Here is a 19,854-nt window from a genome sequence, read left to right on the forward strand (position 1 = left end):
TAAGATCCTGGCTTTTGATGACTTCTTGGACTCAGCCACCAGCAGTGTGGTGAAAGTGTTGAACTTGTAGAGGCATTCACTTACAGTGTGGAAAATAAGTATTTGAACACCCTGTGGTTTTGCAAGTTCTCCCACTTAGAAATCATGGAGGGGTCTGAAATGTTCATCTTAGGTGCATGTCCACTGTGAGAGACATCATCTAAAAAAAAAATAAATAAAAAAAATCCAGAAATCACAATGTATGATTTTTTTAATAGTTTATTTGTATGTTACTGCTGCAAATAAGTATGTGAACACCTACCAACCAGCAAGTATTCTGGCTCACACAGACCTGTTAATTTTTCTTTAAGAAGCCCTCTTATTCTGCACTCTTTACTTGTATTAACTGCACCTGTTTGAACTTGTTACCTGTATAAAAGACACCTGTTCACACACTCAATCAATCACACTCCAACCTGTCCACCATAGCCAAGACCAAAGAGCTGTCTAAGGACACCAGGGACAAAACTGTAGACCTGCACAAGGCTGGGATGGACTACAGGACAACAGGCAAGCAGCTTTGGTAGAAGACAACAACTGTTATGATTATTTATTAGAAAGTGGAAGAAACACAAGATGACTGTCAGTCTCCCTCGGTCTGGGATTCCATGTAAGATCTCACTTTGTGGGGTAAGGATGATTCTGAGAAAGCTCAGAACTACACAGGAGGACCTGGTCAATGACCTGAAGAGAGCTGGGACCACAGTCACAAAGATTACATTAGTAACACATGATGCTGTCATGGTTTAAAATCCTGCAGCGCAGCAACGTCCCCCTGCTAAAGCCAGCACATGTCCAGGCCCGTTTGAAGTTCACCAGTGACCATCTGGATGATCCAGAGGAGGCATGGGAGAAGGTCATGTGGTCAGATGAGACCAGAATAGAGCTTTTTGGAATCAACTCCACTTACCATGTTTAGAAGATGAGAACAACCCAAGAAAACCATCCCAAGCGTGAAGCATGGGGGTGGAAACATCATACTCTGGGGGTGTTCTTCTGCAAAGGGGACAGGATGACTGCACCGTATTGAAGGGAGGATGGATGGGGTCATGTATTGCGAGATTTTGGCAAACAACCTCCTTCCCTCAGTAAGAGCATTGAAGATGGGTCATGGCTGGGTCTTCCAACATGACAATGACCCCAAACACACAGCCAGGGCAACTAAGGAGGGGCTCCGTAAGATGCATTTCAAGGTCCTGGAGTGGCCTGGCCAGTCTCCAGACCTGAACTCAATAGAAAATCTTTGGAGGGAGCTGAAACTCCAAACCTGAAAGATCTAGAGAAGATCTGTATGGAGGAGTGGACCAAATCCCTGCTGCAGTGTGTGAAAACCTGGTGAAAACTACAGGAAACATTTGACCTCTGTAATTGCAAACAAAGGCTACTGTACTAAATATTAACATTAATTTTCACAGGTGTTCAAATACTTATTTGCAGCAGAAACATACAAATAAATTATTTTAAAAATCATACATTATGATTTCCACTTTTTTTTAGATTATGTCTCTCACAGTGGACATGCACCTACGATGAAAATTTCAGACCCCTTCATGATTTTTAAGTGGGAGAACTTGCAAAATCACAGGGTGTTCAAATACTTATTTTCCTCACTGTATATTGGTAGTGGCATTAATGTCTCTGGGTCCTCTGCCTTTGAAATTGAGAGGTGGCTGGGAAGAGCTTATGGAGTCATGAGGTCACTGGAAAGAGGTGTTTGGCGATGCTGATACTGTTGCAGGAGAACAGAGGTTCTTGTCTTCAGGGTCCTGGTGCTGCCTTGTCTTACAGTATGCTTGTGAGACTTGGATGCTAACCAGTGACCTAAGATGACAACTGATGTCTTTGGTACCAGGATTCTTTGGAGGATCCTTGGGTACCTCTGGAATGAAATTGTGTCCTACGAGTGATTACTTAGGGAAATTCAGATGAGAGGTATCACTTGCATTCTGAGGGAGGGTCAGCTGTAAAATTTTGACTGTGTCACTGGATATGATCCAGTACATAGATGTCTCAATGTTGTGAGCCCCAGTGGCTGGAGAAGACCATGGAGAAACCAGTGTTTGTTTGTTTTTTTCCTGGCTGCTGCAGATAGTAGATGGTTACTTGTGAGATGTGGGGATGAATTGCTTGTCTGCCTGGGTGGTTAGCATCCAGGATCTGCAGTGGTTATGTGGTGTGGTGGATGTGGTGACATTAAGGACCACCACATGTTCTCAGACTTGAGTTGTGGTAGTGTGCAGATGCAAAAATGGCAGAGAATGGCATAAATGGTGTCCAAATACTTATGGTCTTGACTGTACCTGGATGGGTGAAGTTATATATCTCAGAAATCACCATGATGATAACTAAAAACAACATTCACCTGCTTTTTAGATGACATTAACCACTGAGGCTAGAACGCAGATTTTGGTCTAAAATTACTTGGAGACCCCAAGTTTCTATTTGCTCTAACAGAACTTTTTTTTTTAAGGAAAATTACCAAAAGTGCATATTTTTTACACTCAACCCAAGTGAAACAACACTTTGCTGTATTTCAGTAACCACTGAGGTTAGAGAGCAGATTTTACCCAGTGACCCCAAGCGTCTATTAGACCCAACTATAAAAGTGAAGCGAAACGTCCTCGCGTCAAGCAACCCAGTCCAGTCGAAGATTCAAGCTTCTCTACTATAACTATAAAAGTAAGACCCTTTGGCTGATCCCTTGTTTTCACTCGGAGTCACCACAGCAAATCCAAGGTGGATCTGCAGGCTGAATTGGCACAGGTTTTACACCGGATGCCCTTCCTGACACAACTCCACATAACATGGAGAAATGTGGCAGGGTGGGATTTGAACCGGGAACCTTCCACACTGAAACCAAGTGCATTAACCACTTGGCCACCACCCCTGGTTCAAAAACAACCAGAAATCGATATTTTGAACTTTTCCAGTGATGGAAAGGCCTTGTTTTGCATCTTGGCAACCACTTTGACTACAGAGAAAACTTTGATCTTAACCTAGTCAGAGGCTCCAACCTCTTATTTTTTCCACTTGAACATTTTTTCCAAACAATCGCTGCACTTGAGTCACGGGTTACTGCACCTGTCGTAGGTGGCCACCATGAAGTTGAGCAGCAGCCCAATGGACTGTTCAACATTGATTTGGTGGGTGGTGGGAAGCCGCTTGTTGAGCTGGTAGTAGATAGAAGACAGGATCGTCTCTAACCGCGACACATTGATCTCAGCGCTGTGGTCCAACGTGCTGAGCCCGTTATCCCGAAAGGCTTCGATCATGTTCCAGACATCCACGAGGTGAACTGTGAGGGAGCAGACAGCAATCACTCACAGCATGCATATGTCTTGGAACAAATCTTTCGATTGATTATGCTGTGTCGCAACAGTTCCAGAGGCAAAGACTCTTACGGTTACATCTCTTCTGCACAAACCGAAGTTTGCACGCAGTCCTATAAGTGGACAGTCTAATAACATCAAAGTTTTGAGCTCCTGAAAAACAAAAATAAGTCTCAAATTATCTCAACAAATCTGCAACAGTCTCTCAGATGTGCAATTTCTCATACACAAAAAAGATTCATGTATTTCTGTGGGAGACTCTACGGAGCCAATCAAAGAAGTAGATGTGCTGGTGATGACAAAAAACAAGAGATTCATCTGAATCAAATCCACTCACTCATTTCCATGAAGAGCTGTCTCTTCTCCACCATGGCCTTGCCCCGTTTGCTGCCCTCCTCGATCATTCTCTAGCACATCAAAGAGCAGAGCATGAGACGCTTACTGTGCAGACAGCCACATGCTCCAAAACCACACACATACCATGCAAACCAGCATCATTTATATACATCACAGTATATCACTATGCAAGGAAATTCACATTTCTAAAATGTTGAGAAAGTGGATTTCAAACATGCAGTAAGCAGCTTGTCCATAAGGATACAGTAGATAATAAAACCTTTTTTAATAAAATGTATTTACAAACAACAAAACCACTTATACTACAACTAATACATATGATATAAATTAAAATAATAGTTTTATTAACATGAATTATTTTTCTTTTGACTTCTTCCTTATTTTGCTCAGGGTCGCCACAGCAGAACTCATATTAGTCCATGGGCCAAGCAGGTTTTCAGTACCACTTAAGGGGAAAAACGACACTTAGAATCCAGCCTCAGTGTATCATGGCCTACACAAAAATGTATGATAGCCATCCCAGGGTGGTAGCTGTAGCCAGGTAGGGATCAATGAAGAATTACACAGAGGTCAAACTTTAAAAATGTGCCAATCATTTTGAAAACTATATCACATTACTTGTCTGATCATAACGATTCCAAAAAGGTATAGTTTGGACTATCTATGACGGAATGTTCTGGAGTTATGGGGTCAAAACAGCAAAAATAGTGACAAAGGTCAATTTCCGTTTGTACAGGGGTCAAATATTAAAATTGCTCCAATTTCAGTAAAAAAGTATGCAAATTATTGTTTGGGTTAATAGGGTTCTAAAAAGGAATAGTTTGCACCATCTGTAATGCTTAGTTATCATGTTACAAGGTAACATATGTCATATATCATAGAAGTCAATGGATGTTGACCTTGTTTGACCTTTACTTTGGAGACAATGCATTCAGCACAGTCAAAACTATTCCATTTAGTGATCCTTTTATTTCAACCAATAATTTGCATAATTTTTTGCTGAAATTGGAGCAACATTAACTTTTGACCCCTGTACAAACTGAAATTGACCTTTGTCACCATTTTTGCTGTTTTTTACCCCATAACTCCAGAACATTCCATCATAGATAGTCCAAACTACTAACCTTTTTAGAATCAATATGATCAGACAAATAATGTGATATAGTTTTCAACATGATTGGAGCATTTTTAAAGTTTGACCTCTGTGTAATTCTTCATTGACCCCTACCTGGCTACAGCTACCACCCTGGGATGGCTATCATACATTTTTGTGTAGGCCATGATACACTGAGGCTGGATTCTAAGTGTCGTTTTTTTTTCCCCCCCTTAAGTGGTACCTATTAGGTCAAAATTCATGACTGGCTCATAGACTATATGGATCTTACTCATCTTCTACCGTTGACTCCAATTTAAGGGTCATGGGGTCCGATATGGATCTGCATGTCAATTTTGCACTATATGTATAATTTCATTAAAATTATATAGGGAAAACCAGGGCATGGTGACTCACGGGGCACAGTGAATCAGTAGGTATATCTGCAAAACTACATATATATTTGCAGCAGTTATGCCATATTTCTATGCATAAAGACACCCCCCTTATAAATTAGTGTTTTGTTTTTGGATACATTAAGGGTAAAACTAAGTGGCAAGTGAAGTCAGTTTTTTCCTATCAAAAGTAAATTTTGTGGATGTCAGTGCCTTTGTATTTATTTCTCACAACAGGGGAAAGGTGGCCCAAAAAATAGTTATTAGTTAGAAGACTACCCCGTCCCTCTGATGAGCATGTGTTATGTCTTCTCCAGACTATCAGCTATTTGATAACATGACTCATGTGTGTCACATGCACCCGGGGCACAGTGAATCAGTCTAGAAAGTGATTTACCAGCTCCAGTATCAAATGGATGACAAATAATACTTGTTGAAGCTTATACATTTATTTTTCCATTAATTATTTCTATAATTTGTGTATATAAACAACTGTTTTCACATTTGAACAGAAATTATGACAGGTGTATTTATAATAGTTTCTAAAGGACTTATATCACACACATTACATACCTGGTTTGCTGGATTATAGTTTGTATATGCATCAACATATATTTAATAATTTTGAAGAAATCTTTATAATCATGTGTTTTTTCATTATATTCTAAGTTGATTCACTGTGCCCAGTGAATTAGTGTCCGGGGCACAGTGAATCAGAAATTTTAAAATCAATTTTAAACACCTGTAAATTACTCTTGGGGAGACATAAATAACACAGCCTTATAAACCATAACTTGTATTAAATCCACAATAGAATGACCTAAACCTATGCATAATGTGTTTATGCTGCCACAAAACAACATTTCTGATCCACTGTGGCCCAGCTTCCCCTAAATATTGTAATGTAACATAATAATTAGATTCATATGTAAGTTAAATTTTTTATGACTAGTTTTGAAAGTCCTGTGACTTGTACTCTGGTGTGACTTATACACTGAAAAACCACGTGATTGTTATTAATAATAACAGTTATAATAACCCCTGCGACAGACTAGCATCCTGTTCAGGGTGTACCCCGCCTCACATCACGCCCTATGATAGCTGGGATACTCTCCATGTCAACGTTATCAGATAGACACAGAGTTACAGAATTGTAGAAGCATAAATCAGGCTTTAGGATTTTAAGGTATCACTCTGTAGCGGATTTAGAATAGTGACTTGACCAAATGTAATCCCCTTTAATGCACATAATGCACGGTGCTTATTTAAGGCAGCCATTTATTTTTTTCAGACAAAGTTTTGACCTTGTCAGTAAATGAGGCAGGTCCCGAAATACAGTATATATATATATATATATACACTCAACAAAAATATAAACGCAACACTTTTGGTTTTGCTCCCATTTTGTATGAGATGAACTCAAAGATCTAAAACTTTTTCCACATACACAACATCACCATTTCCCTCAAATATTGTTCACAAACCAGTCTAAATCTGTGATAGTGAGCACTTCTCCTTTGCTGAGATAATCCATCCCACCTCACAGGTGTGCCATATCAAGATGCTGATTAGACACCATGATTAGTGCACAGGTGTGCCTTAGACTGCCCACAATAAAAGGCCACTCTGAAAGGTGCAGTTTTATCACACAGCACAATGCCACAGATGTCGCAAGATTTGAGGGAGCGTGCAATTGGCATGCTGACAGCAGGAATGTCAACCAGAGCTGTTGCTCGTGTATTGAATGTTCATTTCTCTACCATAAGCCGTCTCCAAAGGATACTATTACTTGATAGTCTACCATAAAGCTAAATCTGAAACAAACAAACCAACATGAAAACCAAAAAAGTCTGTCAGTTTTTATATTTGCAAATTTAAAGTGTGTTTCTGCATCAACAAACTCAGACTGTCACCAAAAACCATCTTCTTCATTCATCTGGTTTAGGCAGCAGTTACAGCAGCAGGAACTGATGTCATAGCATGGCGCACTTTTAGTGTCGGCGCGGAGGTTTTGCTTCCTGATGTATGCAGCACTGGGTGATGAATGAGCAGATATATTGCTTTTTTATTATTATTACTCCTTTTAAAAGGTGTATATACCTGTCACTGGGTGAATGTCAAACAACTCGAAGCACTAAACGTCGACCCTGTGAGGAAAAGGCAGATTAAAAGAGTTTAGTGAGGGGTGTCTCTGGATTTGAAGTCCACTCATTAAAGCTGTTAACGCTGTAATTAACACTGCACCCCATCCCTCCTTCAAGGGGTTCATTAAGTCTCAATTTGCGCTTTTGTTTGCCTCCGTTCTCCTGCAGACGGCAGCCCACTGGCTCGGGAACACTCCACTGACTGTGGTCTGTGCAAATGATAATTCTCCGTGACATCCTGCTCAGCAATGAGTGCACGCTGTGGGCTAATGACACCGCCGCAGCTGCACACCAGCCACTTAATAACAACAAACACGCAGCATATTACAGCCGCAGCCAATGACTGATAAGTGCTGCCTGACCCTGACCGTGTTACAAACCAGACGACCAGAACATGTTTTGTGCAGGCCATGAGTTCCCAGTTAATCAGCAGAGTGGAAATAAAGAAGCCAATGGTTTCTGCACCCCCACCGCCCTTTGTTTTTCTTTTTTCCCATCTTGTCCATTCAGTTTTCTTATCATTTACTGGACACTTATCTTCCCAGAGTGTCCTACTGTTTTACAGCAGTGCTATAGTCCAATCACACAACTGCTACTCTGATTTGAGTTCTGAATGCCACAAATGAGCGTCTTTGAAAAGTGAAATCACCCCACTGCAAACTCACCCCAGGTGAAGTCACCCCACTGCAAACTCACCCCAGGTGAAGTCACCCCAGTCCAGGTGAAGTCACCCCACTTTTTTCAGTGAAGTCAGCCCACTGCAAACTCACCCCAGGTGAAGTCACACCACTGCAAACTCACCCCAGGTGAAGTCACCCCAGTCCAGGTGAAGTCACCCCACTTTTTTCGGTGAAGTCAGCCCACTGCAAACTCGCCTCAGGTGAAGTCACTCCACTGCAACCTCACCTCAGGTGAAGTCACCCCAGTCCAGGTGAAGTCACCCCACTTTTTTCGGTGAAGTCAGCCCACTGCAAACTCGCCTCAGGTGAAGTCACCCCACTGCAAACTCACTCCAGGTGAAGTCACCCCAGTCCAAGTGAAATCACCCCACTTTTTTCGGTGAAGTCAGCCCACTGCAAAATTGCCCCAGGTGAAGTCACCCCACTGCAAACTCACTCCAGGTGAAGTCACCCCAGTCCAAGTGAAGTCACCCCACTTTTTTCGGTGAAGTCAGCCCACTCCAACTATCCATGCTTATTTTTTTAAATAATTAAGAATGACTAGTTTAAAGTTAAGGACCTGCCACGGTGATGTATAGAACTGGGCAATGCGCCCAGCTTTGCCTATCAATGGGCTTTTTAACTGACAATTACATTCCCCTACATTAAAACATAATCACCCTTACAAAACCTGAGTAAGAACAGTTTATTATGCCACTGGTGGTGTGTATAAATAATTTATTACCTGAACATATCAGAACTGAAATATTGTGTTACTAGAGTGGGGTGACTTCACCTGGACTGGGGTGACAAAACCTTGGGCAAGTTTGCAGTGGGGAGACTTCACTATGAACCCTTTCAATCAGTCAATTTCACCAAAATGGCTTTATTAATAATAATTAATATTATTGTCACTGATATCCTCAATTTTCAGATACCATCATACCAAAATGCATTAAATCACAAATCAGATTCACTGCTCTCACACAACAGTTTTACTTCAGCGGCAGAACATTGGTCATTCGAATTGCAGCCTGTCATTCTGGAACTTGTTGGAATGATTATTTTTGATATAACATTTTGGTTCTGACTAGGATCTTGGTGTTGATATTTAGGTGTATTTGTGCATTTTGAGCAATATTATTCATTTATTTATTTATTTATTTTGTTGATGTACATGAAAATGGGTCTCATCCAGAGCTGATTGAAATTTAGCTGTTTATTCTGGATGAAGAATTTCTCAAATCATTTTCACCTGGTCTGCGTGAAAATCAGTGAAATGATCAATTTTATCAAGAGGAAGAATCTATGAAAATTTGGTGCTGGAATCCCGATGTGTAGTATTCAGAATAATTTTAGTAAATGTGTTTACATTGTGAGTTTGTTTTTTTGTTTGTTTTTTGCTGACATATATGAAACTTAGCAAAACTATCACACTCATCCACAAGAAGCTATTAAAATTTGGTGTTGAATCGAATCCAGATATTGTTTCATTTGGAATCATTTTATTAAATGTTTTTATATAGTGGGTTTATGTATTTTTCATTATTGTGACACATTTTTAAAACCTTTATTTTTAGGTGATGAACATGAAACAGTTAAAATGATCCATCTCAACCACAAGAAGAATCTATTAAAATGTGATGTTGACTAGAATCTAGATGTGTATTCTGGATCACTTTGATAAATGTGCTTACATACAGACATATTGGACGTGTTTCTACATTTTAACCGATTTCTCACAAGGATTTCAACTGATCCAAATAAAAATTTGTGAAATGATCAATCTAATCAACAATCAATCTCATCCAGAGGAAGAAGGTATGAAAATGTGATCTTTATTAGAATTCAGATGTGTATTGTGCACTCTAAAAAAGGAACCGCTGTCTCAATGAGAAAAATTGATGTTACAATTTGCATAGATTTTTAAAAGTTATTTCAACTTAGTTATTTCAAATTTCAACTGAGTTAATGCCACAAGACTTCTCTAGTTAAGTTCAAATAACTTTAGTTAAGTTGAAATAACTTAAAAAAAAATCTGTGCAAATTCTTACATCACTTTTTCTTGTTGAAACAGTGGTTCATTTTTTAGAGTGTGGATCATTTCTAAAAAATGTTCATTGAACAGTTGGGCATGATTTTACATATTCATCAATATCTAAAATCTGTCTCATCTGAGCTGCATGAAAATTAGTGTTATTACCAATTTCATCAAGAGGAAGAAGTTGTTATAAATTAGTATTGACTGGAATCCAGATGTACATTTTCAACCATTTCAATAAATGTGTTTACATACGGTTGGTTGTATGCTTAAATACTGGATATGTTTCTACATTTTCATCAGTTTCCCAAAATGTTTTCAACTGATCCAAATGAAAACTACTGAAATGATCAATCTCATCTGGAGGAAGTAATTACTGAAATTTGGTGTTGAATGGAATCTAGATGTGTATTGTGGATTTCAATAAATGTGTTTAGACAGGAAGATTGAGCATGTTTCTACATTCTGGTCAGTTTCTCAAAATATTTTCAATTTGTCTGCATGAAAAATGGGACAACAAATAATCCTAATAAGAGGAAGAAAACATTACATTTTAATATTGATTAGCATCAGCATGTGTATTCTGGATTGTTTTCTTATTACCTTTCTACATTAGAAGACTGAGTATTTTTTCTATATTTTGATTAATTTAGACTTTCTCGGCTGATCTCGACAAAATCTAATGGGATGAATAATTTAAGTAAGAATAAATGATAAATTTTGGTGTGTATTAGGATCCATCCAAATGCAGATTTTTAATTGTTTTCTTGTGAAAGTTGTCCTTCTGATGTTTCTCATTGGGCATCATTCTGTAATTTCATAATTTATTTCAATATTTTCAGCCAGTATTCATGATAGTTAACAATCAATATTATCAAGTAGAATAACAATATAATAATTTTCACCAAAATCTACAAACACTGGTGGAGTGTGTTATGTATTTGTCTGTATGTTAATTACTTCCTTTTCAAGCATTTACCATGAAAATTACTGGAATGATCAGTCACATCAGGAGGAAGAAACCAGTATTTTGATGTAAACCAGCATCTGCATCTGAATTTTTGATAATTTCCTGTCTTACTTTATTGCAAGATAGGACTTTATTTATTTATTAATTTTACATTTTGATTAACTTCAGAAAATAATTTTGGCCCATTGTCACATAAATTGGAATATTAATCAATCTTTGCAAGCAGAAGAAGCTCATCAGTTTTGGTGGTGATTGGATCTAAGCTGATATGATCTTATTTGCTTTTGCACAGCACAACTTGGCTTTTTTCACCCACATCTTGATCAGTATATTAAGACAGTTTCACTTGATTGCCACAAAAATTATTGAAATGCTCAATCTCATCAACAGAAAGAACCAAGATTTGGGCTCTCGATTATTTCTGGGGTTTTTTTATGGGGGTGGGGGGTGGGAGGGTTGCAAAACTGTCACAAAATGTTTCACATTTCATGATGCGGTCAACCTTTGGTCACTATTTTTAACCCCCACCCCGTCACCTTAAATTTTGTGACACCATCACAAACATCTACTCAATTTCATGATGGTATCACAAATTAATAAAATTACTTTTCGTGATGACATCACAAATGTGGCATGAGATCGGGCTGTGCTTTCACATTGCAAGACTGTTGGCATTTATCTACATTTTTATCAATATCTCAAAAACCTTTCAGCCAGCTGCCACAAAAAATGATTGAAACAATCAATATCATCAGGTAAAAGAACCTCTCAGTTATGCTGTTGACCAAGATCAGGATCTGTTCTTGCTGTCACATTGCAAGACGATAGGAAAATTTGTCTACATTTTGTTTAATATCTCAAAACGTTTTCAGGCAATCTCCATATATACATATATCTCAGAATGATCAATCTTATTAAAGGGAATAGATTAGATAGAACTTTATTAATCCCTTGGGAAGATTCCCTGGGAGAAACTGAGGTTCCAGCAGCATTGTATAGCAGCACACAGGGTAAGAAGCACACAGAGCATCAAAGTGAAAGTAAAAAAAAACCCAATTTGCAGATATAAATATAAATACCAGACATACTGATTGCTACTGGTTTATTGGCTACTACTGTTCCTCTCCTTCCCCTCCTCTGTCTTTCTGTTACTCCTCCTCCCCCCGAGTGAGGAGCTGTACAGTCTGATGGCCTGAGGGACAAAGGAGTAAGCAAAAACCAGTACCTTTCAAGGTTGATTGTAATCTGGATGTGAATTCTGGAAGATATATCTTATTTTTAACAATGTCTCAAAATTGGCCCATTTTACTCATTTGTATCAATTTCTCAAAAACGAATACATTCATCTCAATTGAACCTGTCAGTCATATGCATCACATGACAGACAATCAAGTGAACTACTGGGCAGATCTGGGTAAGGGTTTGGATCTGTTACAGGGAAGTACACACTCAGATTGTGTTGATGTTAATAAAGTTGCTGCACTGTAAAACAAAAAAAGGTAAAAATCAGAATACACCTTTTTAGAATTGTTGGCCTTGATGAAGGCATTGGTGAATTAAATGTTATGGGGTCTTGATCCAACACAAGCAGTGTCTGGGCACCATTAGACGTGATGCGAGACACTACTGTTGACCTGTTTGGAGAAGCAGGTAGAAAATTATTTTGCCTTTAAACCAGCAAACACATGTCAGCAAAATAACACAAATGCTCAGTGTAAACCTTCAGCTGTGAAGCATCTGCAGAAATTCATGAGTAGGCAACTCGGGCCTTTCAAAGGCAGGCATCGATCAGAAGCTGCATGACAGTTAAAAAAAATAGATTCATGAATGAAAAAGTGAAAAAGACAAACTGTCAAGTGACTTAAATGTTTTCACAGACAGAGAATCAGGACGAGGTAAAGATCCGGTAACTGTGCTCACTATATTTTGCACAGAAATAATCCGAATCCTGCAGAAACTGTACATGTGGAGCTCTTTTCGTGGATTATTTTCACAGATTATGACAGGCCCGTAAACGTGCATTTAACGGTAACCGCACCTCGGCTCCGGTGATGACAACATCCTGTGATGGACTTGCTCACTGCAGTATCTGCCTTCCTCCGGTCTCACTCACTCGTCCGGCATCGATTCTCATGGAGAAAACCCGAGCAACACTTCCCAATCAGCCGTCATGCACACGCACAGCGCACACGCAGCCATATTGCAGATTTAATTTACCTGATTTCCGCAATTCCGTGTCGTGATGCGCACAGATTTGAAAGAAGCAATACGGCAAAATCCGCACCTTTTCTCCGCACCTTTTCACATGTCGCTCGGAGGCGCTTGGCGCTCGGGGCGCGTTTATCGCATCATCATCATCATCATCACCATCATCATCATCACCATCACCATCATCATCAGATGTGGAGGATAAGTGGTTCAGGGTGAAGGAGGGGGTTTTCCTCCGTGATTCACTCTCACCTCTGATCGATCCAGTCCGCCGACATTACAGCCGCCCAAGTGCCGAGGAACCGTCCGCAGCCTCCGCCGTCGTCCTCTGTCTGTTCCTCTGTCGTTTCATTCGGCTCAGGCTCGGTAACGGCACACGCACGGAAAAATGTACGAGCGCCTCGCTCGGCTCCTCATCATCAGCAAAGCAGAGGAGGAGAGACGACATGCGCGACACATACTATACTTTACGCATGTGCGCACGCACCACGGTTAAAGGCGCACTCCAACAATATGCAGACAGCACGGCGCAAATTCAACTGACAGTCTCACATTGAAGTAAAAACACTCCAAAATAATTAAACTGTTCAGTTACCTGAAACGAAACCACATCAGACATTAAAACAGAAACACTGAGGTGTATAGTATATTATAGTATAGTATAGTATAGTATAGTATAGTATAGTATAGTATAGTCTGGGAGCATTTGCTGGTGCAGGTTTGCCACATCCATTACTGAACCTTGGTTGACAACCACCCAGACAGACAACATAGTATAGTGTAGTGTAGTGTAATATAGCATAGCATAGCATAGTATAGTATAGTATAGAAAAGAATGGCGTAGTATGGTATAGTATAGTATGGTATGGTATAATTTGGTGTAGTCTGGGAACATGTGCCGGTGTAGTTTTGCCACATCCATTACACCGCTGAACCTTGGTTGACAACCACCCAGACAGACAACATAGTATAGTATAGTATAGTATAGCATAACATAGCATAACATAGTATAGTATAGTCTGGGAGCATTTGCTGGTGCAGTTTTGCCACATCCATTACACCACTGAACCCTGGTTGACAACCACCCAGGCAGACAACATAGTATAGTATACAGTTGCATGCAAAAGTTTGGGCACCCCTGATAATTTTCATGATTTTCCTTTATAAATCATTGGTTGCCTGGATCAGAAATTTCAGTTAAGTATATCATATAGCAGACAAACACTGATATTTGCAAAGTGAAATGAAGTTTATAGTATCTACAGAAAGTGTGCAATAATTATTTAAACACAATTGGACAGGTGCATAAATTTGGGCACCCTTGTCATTTTATTGATTTGAATACATTTTTGAATACAAAATTGGTTTGGTAAGTTCATTGACCCTTGACCTCCTTACACAGGTGAATCCAGTCATGAGAAAGGATATTTAAGGTGGCCATTTGCAAATGTTTCTCCTCTTTGCATCTCTTCTAATGAGTGGCAACATGGGAACCTCTAAACAACTGTCAAATGACCTGAAAACAAAGATTGTTCAACATCATGGTTTAGGGGAAGGATACAAAAAGCTATCTCAGAGATTTCAGCTGTCAGTTTCCACTGTGTGGAACACAGTGAGGAAATGGAAGACCACAGGCACAGTATTAGTTAAGGGCCGAAGTGGCAGGCCAAGAAAAATCTCAGATAAGCTGACGCGAAGAATGATGAGAACAGTCATAGTCAACCCACAGACCTGCTCCAAAGACCTACAACATGATCTTGCTGCAGATAGTGTCTCTGTGCATTGTTCAACTATAGAGCGCACTCTGACAAAGAGATGCTGTATGATACTGTAATGCAGAGGAAGCCTTTTCTGAGTACACGCCACAAACAGAGTTGCTTGAGGTATGCTAAAGCACATTTGGACAAGCCAGCTTTATTTTGGAATAAGGTGCTGTGGACTGATGAAACTAAAATTGAGTTATTGAAAAAGAACACAGCATTCCAAGAAAAACACGTGCTACCTACAGCAAAATTTAGAGGTAGTTCGGGAATCTTGTTAAAGTTGAGGGTCACATGGATTCCAGTCAGTATCAGCAGATTCTTGAGAAGAATGTTTATGAATCAGTGACAAAGTTGAAGTTGTGCCGGGGGTGAATCTTTCAACAAGACAACGCTGCTCAAAATCTACTAAGGCATTCATTGTACAATGTTCTGGAATGGCCATCTCAGTCCCCAGACCTGAATATTGTTGAAAATCTCTGGTGTGGTTTTAAGTGGGCTGTCTGTGCTCTGAAACCAACAAACCTGAGATGTTTTGTAAAGAATGGTCCAAAATACCTTCAACCAGAATCCAGACTCTCATTGGCAACTATAGGAAGTGTTTAGAGGCTGTTATTTCTGCAAAAAGGAGGATCTACTAAATATTGATGTATTTTTTCTGTTGGGGTGCCCAAATTTATGCACCTGCCTAATTTTGTTTAAAGAATTATTGCATACTTTCTGTAAATCCTACAAATTTCATTTCACTTCTCAAATATCACTGTTTGTCTGCTATATGATATATTTAACTGAAATTGCTGATCCAAACAACCAATGATGGAATATGAAGGATGCAATATGAAGGAAAATCATGGAAATCATCAAGGCTGCCCAAAGATTTGCATACAACTGTAGTATAGTATCTGGGAGCATTCGCTCGTGCAGTTTTGCCACATCAATTACACCACTGAACCCTAGTTGAGAACCACTCAGGTAGACAACATAACATAGTACAGTATAATACAGTACAGTACACTATAGCATATTCTTACAATTACTTTCAAATATTCTTACATTTACTTTCAAATTAATTCAATACATTGCCAAATCACAACATCAGTTTCCCAAAGGTGGTTTACAATTAAATTATGGTGTTATTTCAAACAGGTGATGTCAACAGGTGATTGCAATCATGATGTGGTACAAAAGCAGTATTTACATAAGGCAGGAGCAAAGCTGCGAAGAGGATCTACAGCAGGGGTGCCCAATTTCAGTCCTCGAGATCTACCCGACACTCTTAGTTGTCTCCCTGTTCCAACACACCTGAATCCAGTGAAAGGCTCATTAGCAGGCTTTTAATGAGTCTTTCATTGGATTCTGGTGTGTTGGAGCAGGGAGACAAGAGTGTCAGGAAGGTAGATATTGAGGACCGAACTTGGGCACCCTTGATCTACAGTTTGTCATCAAATGCATGAGAAAATTATTGAAATGTTTTAAAACAATGTTCCTTAAAGAAATTCGAAGAGATTTTCATATTATTCCCTCTACACTCCACCATATCATTAAACAATTCAGGAATCTGGAGGAATTTTAGTGTGTGACAGTCAAGGGCACAAGTCCAAACTGAACACCCGTGATCACGATCCCTCAGATTTCGCTGCATCAGGAACCGCCATTCATCAATAGCTGATATAACCACATGGGCAAGCGATTACTTTGGAAAAACTTTGTCAAGCATGACAATATAGAATTACATTCATACAAATAATATAAATGCACTATCTCGGCTTTCAATGCTTACCAGCCCAGTGAGTATAAGAGAAATTGTGGAGAGCTGGGCATGTCCCAACTTATCCCCTGGCACTCCGAAAAGGAGGTGTTCCTTTGTCTCGCTCGATCAGCAAATCGGTCCTGACGCGCGAAGCCTCTGCGCGGCTTTCCATGACAAAATCTCTTGTTAAAAGTGAAATCTGCCGGAAAATGGCTGATGTCCAGCTCTTGTGATAACCAGAGAAATTGCTCATGACGGTCCCAGCTCTACACAGCCATCCGTTTAGAAATGATGTGGTGTTTTCTGCCTCTCGATGGCGGCTCGGAGCGCAGCGCGCCGTGCGTCATTGTGGGGTGTCCTTAAAGCTGTAGTAACAGTCCTTATTCTCTGTGAAGCCCGTAAAATTTTCACCAAAAGCCAGATAAATTTTTCAAATGGTTTCCAGCTGCTTGTCTCTAACAGTTTCTGAAAAAATTGTGATGGAAAAAAAGCCCAAATCATTCCGCCATTTCCTGAAATGTGGCTGGACCACTCCTCCCACAAGGCATGCTCACAGGCGAATGACGCAACCGACAGGCGTGGAAAAACTCACACTTGCACACGAAGGTTCAAGCTTGGCTAATGTAAAAACATATGAATCAAATCTATATAGTTTTTGAAAAAAATTAAAAGGTCCGTTACTTTTCTCACAGACCTCGTACATATGATTTCTTGCTTTTTAAATTTTTAATAAATTTGCAAAAATCTAAAACAAAACTTTCTTCACATTGTCATTATGGGGTATTGTGTGTAGAATTTTGAGGAAAAAATGAATTTCATCACTTTTGGAATAAGGCTGTAACATAAGATAATGTGGAAAAAGTGAAACACTGAATACTTTCTGGATGCACGGTATGCTGCCTTAATGACAAAATCTTTTCCCTGGACTTCCATGCATCTTTCAACAATGCAATGCTAACCCACATTCTACTCATATTTCAAAGGCATGGCTACAGAGGAAGAAAGGGCAGTATCTGACTCACTTGCCTGAGGTCAAGACCTGCCCCAAAAAGAGAAATGTGTAAGGAATTCTGCACACCTTAACACATTTGCAGGAAAAATGGGACAAAACACCTGAAAGGCTTCATCACTTGGTATCCTCAATGCTAAAACATCAAAGTATTGTGAGAAGGAATGCCAACGTTACAAAGTAATACTTTTTTCTAATATGTTGCGGGTCTGAAATGCACAAATGGATGTATATTAAATGCAGTTAAGTTGACCAGAAAAATATGAAATATCTTGAGTTCATATGGTCTGGAATGAAACAGAAGTTAAAGTACAAGTAAAGGCAATCACTGTTTGTTTTTTTTGTTTTGGTTTTTTTTTGTGCTTGTAAAAGACCTTCCAACAAAAACAGGTCTATTTTCCAACAAAACGTTTTCCACCATCATGCTATTACTTAGTCAATACATAGTCGTGTACTATTAGTCAAGCCTGGAAGCATGCGCGAGTGCCGCTCTCATGGAACATGCCGTTGTGAAACATGGTTGTCTCCTTTGCTTTCTCCAGCTACTACGGTTGTCAACACTCAGGCACCTGTGCACTGGATTATGCACATAGAAATGTGCCACATTGCCAAAACAATGATGCTCCCCCACAAGAGACACTCGTTTTCGTATCTCTAAGTAACAACTCCTTTGACAAAGTATTCCACCAGTACCCAAGGATCCTCCAAGGACACCATGTACCAAAGACATCCAGTCATCAGTCAACACCTTTGGTTACTGATTAGCCTCCAAGTCCCACAACCATACAGTAAGACAGGAAGCACCAGGGCCCTAAAGACCTGGACCTGTACTCTTCTGCAAAGATGTCAGAATCACTAAACACCTCTGTCCAGTGACCTCATGACTAATAATCTATCAAAGGTCGAGGACCCAGAGACATGAATGTCACTGCCGAGATACAGTTACAGCATATGTAAAAGTTTGGGCACCCCTGATGATTTACATGATTTTCCTTCATAAATCATTGGTTGTTTGGATCAGCAATTTCAGTTAAATATATCATATAGTAGACAAACACAGTGATATTGATATTGAAATTAAGTTTATAGGATTTACAGCAAGTGTGCAATAATTCTTTAAACAAAATTAGGCAGGTGCATAAATTTGGGCACCCCAACAGAAGAAATACATCAGTATTTAGTAGATCCTTGTTTTGCAGAAATAACCGCCTCTAAATGCTTCCTATAGCTTCCAATGAGAGTCTGGATTCTGGTTGAAGGTATTTTGGACCATTCTTCTTTACAAAACATCTCCATTTCAGTCAGGTTTGTTGGTTTCCAAGCATGGACAGCCCACTTAAAATCACACCACAGATTTTCAACAATATTCAGGTCTGGGGACTGAGATGGCTATTCCAGAACGTTGTAGTTGTTCCTCTGCATGAATGCCTTAGTAGATTTTGAGCAGTGTTTAGAGTTGTTGTCTTGTTGAAAGATCCAGCCCTGGTGCAACTTCAGCTTTGTCACTGATTCATGAACATTGTTCTCAAGAATCTGCTGATATTGACTGGAATCCATGTGACTAACAAGATTCCCAGTACCTGCACTGGCCACACAGCCACACAGCATGATGGAACCACCTCCAAATCTTACTGTAGGTAGCAAGTGTTTTTCTTGGAATGCTGTGTTCTTTTTCAGCCATGCATACTGCCCATTGTTATGTCCAAATAACTTAATTTTAGTTTCATCAGTCCACAGCACCTTATTCCAAAATGAAGCTGGCTTGTCCAAATGTGCTTTAGCATACCTCAAGTGACTCAGTTTGTGGCGTGTACTCAGAAAAGGCCTCCTCTGCATTACAGCATCATACAGCATCTCTTTGTGCAAAGTGTGCTGTATAGTTGAACGATGCACAAAGACACTAGCTTCAGCAAGATCATGTTGTAGGTCTTCGGGCCTTAACTAGTACTGTGCCTGTGGTCTTCCATTTCCTCACTATGTTCCTCACAGTGGAAACTAACAACTGAAATCTCTGAGATATCTTTTTGTATCCTTCCCCTAAACCATGATGTTGAACAATCTTTGTTTTCAGGTCATTTGACAGTTGTTTAAAGGCTCCCA

The 19,854-nt window shown here is 39.6% G+C and overlaps 1 protein-coding gene across 1 annotated transcript in view; it reads right to left on the reverse strand.

Annotated features, from left to right (window-relative positions):
* Positions 1-13,727, reverse strand: part of LOC117531894 (dystrobrevin beta-like) — a 111,628-nt gene extending 97,901 nt beyond the window's left edge. Inside the window, 5 exon segments of the mRNA XM_034195085.1 lie at positions 3,121-3,334; positions 3,441-3,521; positions 3,706-3,775; positions 7,314-7,360; positions 13,488-13,727. Of these exon segments, the coding sequence (XP_034050976.1) occupies positions 3,121-3,334; positions 3,441-3,521; positions 3,706-3,772 (362 nt within the window). The 5' untranslated portion in view covers positions 3,773-3,775; positions 7,314-7,360; positions 13,488-13,727.
* Positions 13,728-19,854: the final 6,127 nt, after the last annotated feature.

This window comes from Thalassophryne amazonica, chromosome 19, assembly GCF_902500255.1.
Source record: "Thalassophryne amazonica chromosome 19, fThaAma1.1, whole genome shotgun sequence".
NCBI lineage: Eukaryota > Metazoa > Chordata > Actinopteri > Batrachoidiformes > Batrachoididae > Thalassophryne > Thalassophryne amazonica.